Raw genomic sequence first — 8925 nt, 5'->3', positions numbered from 1 at the left:
CCAGTCAGCTTCGGACTTCGGTCCGATGTAGGGGACGGGGGTCCCAGTCAGTTTTGGACTTCGGTCCGATGCAGGGGACAAGGTCCCAGTTAGTCCGAACTTCGGTCCGATGCAGGGGGCAAGGCCCCAGTTAGCCCGGACTTCAGTCCGATGCAGTGGGCAAGGCCCAGTATGTGCTTATATGTTATTGTGTGGTATGTGGTAGATTGGGGGAGCTCACTAAGCTTCGTGCTTACGGTTTTCAGTTTTGGTTTCATGTACTAATAGCGGCGACGCGTCGCCGGTACTGAGTCGCCGCTACTGCCTCGTCGCTATTGATCAGTTTGTCGCCGCTATTGATATGTCGCCGCTAATGATCATTGTCGCCGCTAATAAGCCCGTCGCCGGTAATGACATCTGTCGCCGGTAAAAGAGTCGCCGGTAAAAGCGTCGCCGGTAATTTTTTTTCAATTTTTTTTTTAAATAATGATTTTCGTTGCCGGTGATAATATCGCAGGTAAAAGTGTCGCCGGTAATAACAATATTCGATTAAATATCAAAACAAATAGTATCGACGCTAATTACAAAACAAACATCATATTAAATATCAAACATAATAGTCTCAATGCAAATTACAAACAAACATCCAAAATACAATTAAATATCAAAAGTCATAATATCCGAGTAGCAAAACAACAAAATTTTTACAATCTACCAAGTAGCAAAACGAGACAACATATGCAAATAAAACTCATTCTTACATACCCTCATCGCCGTTCCCATCGTTTCCTTGATTATTTTGCGATTGAAAAAACGAATAAAGCTCATCCCTACATGCCGGGTTGGCGAGCATTGCACGAAGATTTTCCAACTACATAATTAATAACAATATATATAAACTTATAAGTTAGATCGTCAAACATAAACAAAAACCAAATTACCAAACTTTTTAGCAAATAACCACCACAAAACCAAAACTACCAAATCAACATGCATTTTACAATGCCAAAGTATATTGTTATTTTACCTGTGATGGTTGTGATGGTGGTTGTGATGGTTGCGAAGGCTATGGAATTGTCGGGAGACCAGAAGGTTTGCGGCCAATGCCTCTAATGTGGCCACGTCGCTCTCCTAATACTTTCTCGAACGTAGCTCTTTCTTGAGTTGGCGTTAACTCACTTTCACCTTGAGTTTGTTCTAGCAGCTCTTCAACTAACCGATTCTGTAACTCCCAAAAGTGACTAACAATTAAGTATAAATAAACATTTAAATATATGATAAAATTATAATTAAATACTTACATATTGTTGTTCCGATTCAGCAGTAACAAATACACCATTCTTATCGGTATGAGCTTTGCGAAATGTTTCCACTCTCTTAAGGTTTTGTTTAAGTTTAAAAATTAAATTATATTTTAAATAAATAATTACATGTATCGTACGGTACCTTCTTATAGCAAGTACTGCTATACGAGCTCGAACCCCCACGATTCACAGTTGTTTGCTTTTCACGGATTTTTTTGTTCCTTTCTGAAGCAATTTTGTGTTCGTCAGTTTGAAAATACTCAACTGTCTTCTCCCAGTTATCAACAAGCATACCATCCGGAGGATTTGCCAATGCTCTCGGGATATCTTCATACCCTCCGACCATCTTGAAATATTCTTTTGCGTCGGCTTTACGCTCTCGAAAACCTTTTAACAAGGCTGCTTGAAAATTGTCTGTCAATAGAGTAGCTTGTGCATCCTGGTACATTTGATTGAGATCAAACTTTGTCTACAATAAAAAAAAAAAAGTTAACCAAGTAAAAAACAATTATAGTTAAACCTATAAAATATATTTAAATAAATAATTACCACTAAATGTTGTAATACAGTGTCCTTTATATCAGGGGAAACTCTTTTCCAACTCCATTTGTCGAAAGGGACCATCTGCCACATTGTTTTCCCAACTTCTCGGGAAAACATGTCTCCCGCCTCTCCTACGGGATTAAATGTGATATCCCTATCATATTGCATGTCTATTGGTTTCCCCTGGTTCTGCAAGATTGCTTTTTCAAGATTTATATTTTTTGCTTTTCCTCGAACTTTCCTTCGGGCACGTCTCTCAACTACAAATGTAATTAAAAATTATTAGAAACGACATTTAATTTATGATAATTGAACAAAAATAGTAAATAAAAATTCATGATAAGACTTACCGTCCTGCTCGTGCTGGCCAAGACCTCTACCACCTGGGAAAGGTGGGTCCTCAGCTCCGTCTCCCCCATGTCCACGACCCATGACAGCAGCCATGGTAAACATAAACAACAGCCACACTCTCATCATTTCCTGAAAAATTATAAGATATACAAATACAATTTTTATTATAGATACACATTATATAGAAATAAACATTTAGATAGGAATAAACATTTAGATAGGAATAAACATTTCTATTTAAACTAGAAATCCAAATAAAGTTCATATTACAAACACATATTACAAATACACATTACATAAGAACTATTCTAATCAGAATCTTCCTCATATCCTTCAGTGTCTTCTTCGGTATCATAGTCTGAATCAGTGTCATCGTAATCAGTCTCGCAATCAGAAACATCATTGACTCTACCAGTTGGCGGAGGAACTTCAGATGCACTTTCTACATCAACAATGACTCTAGGAATGTTTTGAAAGTACATGCTGAAATCGATAAAAAGTGGAGCATCGGATGAAGAGATATTTTGAAGTACATCGACATCGTCTACATTTTCGTGTGAGACATTGTCAACATTTTGAACAAGGTCATCGTTCGATGGTAGATCCCAAATACTTCGATGATTAACATGCTCGACAACACACCGATGGTTATTGTTTGGCTCTCTGTTGTAGAACACTTGTTTGGCTTGTGACGCATATATGAGTTGATCATCTTTGTATGCTTCGCGTCGTGTGTCGATACTGGTGAAACTATCACTAGAAATAACTCCTGTTCGAGTATCAAACCACTTGCAACGAAATAGTACAGTTGAATAATCATGTGTATACCTCAACTCTATAATCTCTTCTAACTGGCCATAATATTTCTCGCCTTTCTCAACCACCGCTAAAACCCTAGAGTTTTGTGTCGTACGTTGTGTGTCACGACTAAGTACCATAAACCTAACACCATTGACTATGCATGCGGTGTAAGAATAGGCATTCATTTGCGGGCCCATTGTAAGAACCGACAACTCTTTGTGGAATTCTGGAGATTTTTCTATTTTCATTTGATGAACCTAACAATTATAAATTAATATGTATTATGTATTCATTAGATCAATGAAACAAATTTGTTTATTAATTTATATTACCTTTTAACGAAACCAATTACGAAATTCTCTCTTTTCATCACTTTGGGGATGCTCAGATTTGAATTTCCTATGTTGATGACCAAAAGATATAGATTTAAAAAGATAAAATAAAAAATTAAGAATGAAAGTTAGAGATAAGATTAATTACTTGATATACTGTCTGACTTCTTCACAGCTATTCAATACAAACCATTCCATGTTATGCATTTCCGTTAAAGTAAGAGTTTTGATTTGAGTTGTGCTGGTCGGTCGACATTTAGAGTCAAACATCCAAAACTTTGTTTTTTCAATGAAAACATCTACATTTCTTTCCGGACGATTCTTTACATCTCGAAGGTATATTGAACAAAATGATAAAGCTTCTTCAGCAACATAACCCTCAGCTATAGAACCTTCTGGCTTCGCCTTGTTTCTGACATAGTTTTTTAGTTTTTTCATATATCTCTCGAATGGAAACATCCATATCATACAAACCGGGCCTCCAGCAATTGCTTCATCAAGTAAATGCAAAAGTAAATGAACCATAATGTCAAAAAACGCCGGAGGATAAATCAATTCTAACTTGCACAAGATTGCAATAATGTCTACTTTTGCTTTCCTCATATCCTCCACCTTCAATGTTCTGGAACAAAGTTGCTTGAAAAACGTACAAAGGTCTACAATAGGTGTATAAGTATCTTTGTCTAACAACCCTCTTACTCCAATCGGTATCAAACGTTGCATAAGAATGTGGTGGTCATGCGATTTCAACCCAATAATGTTAGTATTGGTATCGTTCACTTTCTTACTAATGTTAGAACCAAACCCATCCGGCAGTTTAACCTCTTTTATAAATTGACAAAAGAGTTGTCGACTAGATTTCGTGAAAGAGTATCTTGCATGGGGTCTATGAAACTTGTCACCATTTTTTTGCAACCATTCATTTCTCCAAATGTTTAGAATTCTCAAGTCCTCTCGTCCATTTGATGTGTCTTTGCTTTTATCGTTCATTAGGAGAGTACCTACCAAACTCCCGTCCACATTTTTCTGGACATGCATGACATCTATGTTGTGTTTCAACTGTAGAGAAGACCAATACTTGAGTTCGAAGAAAATGCTTCGTTTCGACCAGTTCAACTCATAATCTTGCCGCTTTGGCTCCCCGCCTCCATGCTCAGGATGTTTACCCGGTTTACGAGTTAGTAGACGACCTAGTTGCTCTTGTATGTCATCATTACTAAAGTTTCTCAGAGCGGGTCTTGTCTCTTCCATCCCGTTAAAGTCCAACCTCTTTCTTAACGGATCATTAGCATCTAGGAAACGAAGATGACCGATATATACGACTTCGTTTGTTGCATGGTACGAAGGAGTGTCTTCATTGCAAGTAGCACATGCTCTATACCCTTGCCAACTCCAACCTGATAAACTACTACGAGCTGGCCAATCGTTTATTGTCCACAACAACATAGCTCTCATCGTGAAGAATGTGTTTGTAGCCGCATCTTTAATACGTACGCCTGAGTTCCACAAATGTTTAAGCTCTTCCGCCAACGGTCTAAGGAAAACATCCATATCCTTACCTGGAGCTTTCGGTCCTGGAATCAACAAAGTCAACATGAATGATGACTCTTTCATACAAAGCCAGGGTGGCAGATTGTATGTGGTGAGTATGACCGGCCATGTGCTATGTGGATCACACATGTTTCCAAATGGATTGAAACCGTCAGCTGAAAGACCTAGGCGTACGTTACGGGGTTCACTCGAGAAGTCGGGGTATTTTTTATCAAAATCTTGCCAATGTTCCCCATCAACAGGATGAATCATCACACCATCTTCTGAACGTCTGGTACTATGCCAAATCATATTTTTGGCAGTGCGCCTCGAACAATATAAACGTCGTAGTCTAGGGGTCACAGGAAAGTACTGTAACACCTAATGAGGTACTTTCTTACCCTTGGTGTTTTTATCGATCCATCGGCTCTCTTTACAAACGGGACAAACTTGCAATGAATCATGTTCTTTCCAAAAGAGACAACAATCGTTTTTGCACACATGTATCGACTCATACCCCAGGCCAATAGACTTTAGTTTCTTTTTGGCTAGATAATGTGAAAGGGGAACCTTGTTGCTTTTGGGAAATGCTAATTGCAAGAGCTCAAGGAGTTGATCAAATGAACTATCAGTCCATTTGTTATTCACCTTGATATGCATTAACTTTGCTAGAAACTCAAGGGAAGAAAAGATGCAACCAGTATACAATTGAGTTTCCATTTCTTCCAACAACTGTGCAAAATCATCATCCACACCGCTACCCCTTGTATTCGAGGTTCCTTCATCGAGGTTGGTATCATTTTCTCTCGACTCCCACATCACATCGCCGATTAAATCGGCCATTTCGTTACTTGGCAAGACGACTGGAGGAATAAAAGATTCACCATGATAGATCCAAATTTTGTATGCCTTACTGAAACCATTTATAAATATATGGCGTTCAACTGCAGTCGGGTACTTGAAGTAACGATTATCACATTTTTCACACGCACATCTGATTTTACCATTACTATCAAGGTGCAACTTGGACTTCTCAATAAACGCTTTGAGTCCTGCTTGGAACTCGGGATGGTTTCGATATGGATTAGTAGTCCAACTTTTATCAATAGACATGATGTTGCTAAAACATAATTTTGGGTTTAGAGTTTAGTATACAGAATTAGCATTGTTTTTTTTTCCAATCTACATTTTTTTTACATCTAAAATAATACAAAAATTAAGTAATAAAGATATATATATATATATATATATATATATATATATATATATATATATATATATATATATATATATATATATTGTGTTTTTTTCCAATTATAACAATAATTAATTTTTATTTTCTTTTCAATTATAGCATCCTACTTATAAGAAAACCACATAATTTTACATAATACATAAGAACATGAAATTCACATACTTTTACATACATATTATGTTGTTGTGTTGTTTTTTTTACCGTCGAGATAAAAATGTATATATATATATATATATATATATATATATATATATGTTTTTAAACAATTTTATAATTTTTTTTTGTGTTTTTTTTCAATTATAACAATAAGTTATTTATTAATTTATTTTTTCAATTATAGCATCCTTTAACCTATTTTTATGGTAACCGATTATTATTGGTTATAAAAATATAATCTTATGAATTAATTTGAAGATTATATATTAACTATATAACTTATTGGTTAATTAATTTGGAGTTAGCTTGGGTAAAAACTAGAAACTTTCTAGTTTTTGTATATAAGTTTTTAAACAATTATATATATATATATATATATATATATATATATATATATATATATATATATATATATATATATATATATATATATATATATTGTGTTTTTTTCCAATTATAACAATAATTAATTTTTATTTTCTTTTCAATTATAGCATCCTACTTATAAGAAAACCACCTAATTTTACATAATACATAAGAACATTAAATTCACATACTTTTACATACATATTATGTTGTTGTGTTGTTTTTTTTACCGTCGAGATTAAAATATATATAAGTTTTTAAACAATTTTATAATTTTTTTGTATTTTTTTTCCAATTATAACAATAATTTATTTATTTATTTATTTATTCAGTTATAGCATCCTTTAACCTATTTTTATGGTAACCGATTATTATTGGTTATAGAAATATAATCTTATGAATTAATTTGAAGATTATAAATTAACTATATAACTTATTGGTTAATTAATTTGGAGTTAGCTTGGGTAGAAACTAGAAACTTTCTAGTTTTTGTATATAAGTTTTTAAACAATTATATATATATATATATATATATATATATATATATATATATATATATATATATATATATATATATATTGTGTTTTTTTTTCCAATTATAACAATAATTAATTTTTATTTTCTTTTTCAATTATAACATCCTACTTATAAGAAAACCACATAATTTTACATAATACATAAGAACATGAAATTCACATACTTTTATATACATATTATGTTGTTGTGTTGTTTTTTTTACCGTCGAGATTAAAATATATATAAGTTTTTAAACAATTTTATAATTTTTTTTGTGTTTTTTTTCCAATTATAACAATAATTTTTTTTCAATTATAGCATCCTTTAACCTATTTTTATGGTAAACGATTATTATTGATTATAGAAATATAATCTTATGAATTAATTTGAAGATTATAAGTTAACTATATAACTTATTGGTTAATTAATTTGGAGTTAGCTTGGGTAAAAACTAGAAGCTTTCTAGTTTTTGTATATAAGTTTTTAAACAATTTTATAGTTTTTTTTGTGTTTTTTTTTCAAATTATAAAAATAATGTATTTTTATTTTTTTTTCAATTATAGCATCCTACTTATACCAAAACCACATAGTTTTACATAATACATAAGAAGGTGAAATTCACATACTTTTACATACATATACCACATATACACCAAATACAAATACACACAAAATAACATCCTACTTAAACCAAATACACATAATTTCACATATATACATAATAACATCCTATTTATACCAAATACAAAAGTTTCACAATCATATATCACATTTATAACAAACATACATACATTTACATACACACAATAACATTCTACTTATAACAAATACATATAATTTCTACCAAATACTAATATACCACATATACATCAAACACACATACATTGGAATATATATACCAAATTCACATATATTCAAACAAATACGGAATATACAATCTAATTTTCACATATGACAATTTTCACATAATTTCACATATAAATACAACTTGAAGCTATACAACTAATTGCAATTCAATAACCACAAACAAAAAATTGAATAACTTGCTTCTAATCCAAAACAACACCACCAAAAACAAGAATATGAACAATTTATTATCATTCAATCACTACATAAAGCTACAAATCGAAATTCATACAAAATAAAAATGAAATCACCAAATAAACTTACATTTCTTCAAGAAATGGAGGTAGAAATTGATCCAAAAGCTTTAACCACACCTAGAGACACTTGCTTGGAATAATGTGGGGAGAAATTTGCTTGGAAGAAGCAAATTGAAGAGGAAATCGGCAAAATGGTGAAGGAAATTGGAAGCAAACAGAAAGGAAAATGAAGAAGTGAGGGTATCTGCGTGCGTTTTTTTTTATCTGCGACAGGCAATAGCGGCGACACCTTTAGCGGTGACACCAGACCCTTTACCGGCGACAATGAGTAATAGCGGCGACAAACTGGAGGGAAGGGTATCGCGTCATTTTTAGCGGACTATTAGCGGCGACTTTTTTTAACCTTTAGCGGCGACATCTGTGTCGCCGGTATTAGGTTAGACAGGATAAGACACCCCACCTGTTGGATTGGATATCTCATCAAACGGTTGAGATGCAATAGAGGGGGAAAGTGCGGATTCGGGTGACAACCCTTTAGCGGCGACACTATTACCGGCGACAAGGGGCTTTACCGGCAACTTTATCTAAAGTTGCCGATAAAGCCTCTTGTCGCCGGTAATAGTGTCGCCGCTAAAGGGAATATTTCTTGTAGTCACACACACACACACACACACACACACATATATATA

General features: G+C 33.5%; 1 protein-coding gene across 1 annotated transcript; it reads right to left on the bottom strand.

Annotated features, from left to right (window-relative positions):
- Positions 1–2485: 2485 nt before the first annotated feature.
- LOC111903194 (uncharacterized) lies at positions 2486–5152 on the bottom strand. Its single transcript, XM_023898981.2, has 3 exons — positions 3459–5152; positions 3331–3377; positions 2486–3216 (listed from the first exon to the last, which is right to left on the bottom strand). Exons 1-3 carry the CDS (start codon positions 5150–5152, stop codon positions 2486–2488), a joined length of 2472 nt encoding a protein of 823 aa, XP_023754749.2.
- Between the last annotated feature and the right edge of the window lie 3773 nt (positions 5153–8925).

This window comes from Lactuca sativa, chromosome 9 (assembly GCF_002870075.4).
Source record: "Lactuca sativa cultivar Salinas chromosome 9, Lsat_Salinas_v11, whole genome shotgun sequence".
NCBI lineage: Eukaryota > Viridiplantae > Streptophyta > Magnoliopsida > Asterales > Asteraceae > Lactuca > Lactuca sativa.
This window is presented reverse-complemented; position numbering and strand designations above follow the sequence as displayed.

Bases quoted from the DNA above. Each gene is read 5' to 3' on its own strand.
- LOC111903194 (XM_023898981.2), bottom strand. From the start codon at position 5,152: ATGATTTGGCATAGTACCAGACGTTCAGAAGATGGTGTGATGATTCAT. The intron at 3,378-3,458 runs GTAATTAATCTT...TCATCAACATAG, and splicing joins GAAGTCAGACAGTATATCAA to GAAATTCAAATCTGAGCATC. The intron at 3,217-3,330 runs GTAATTGGTTTC...AAATGAAAATAG, and splicing joins TGATGAAAAGAGAGAATTTC to AAAAATCTCCAGAATTCCAC.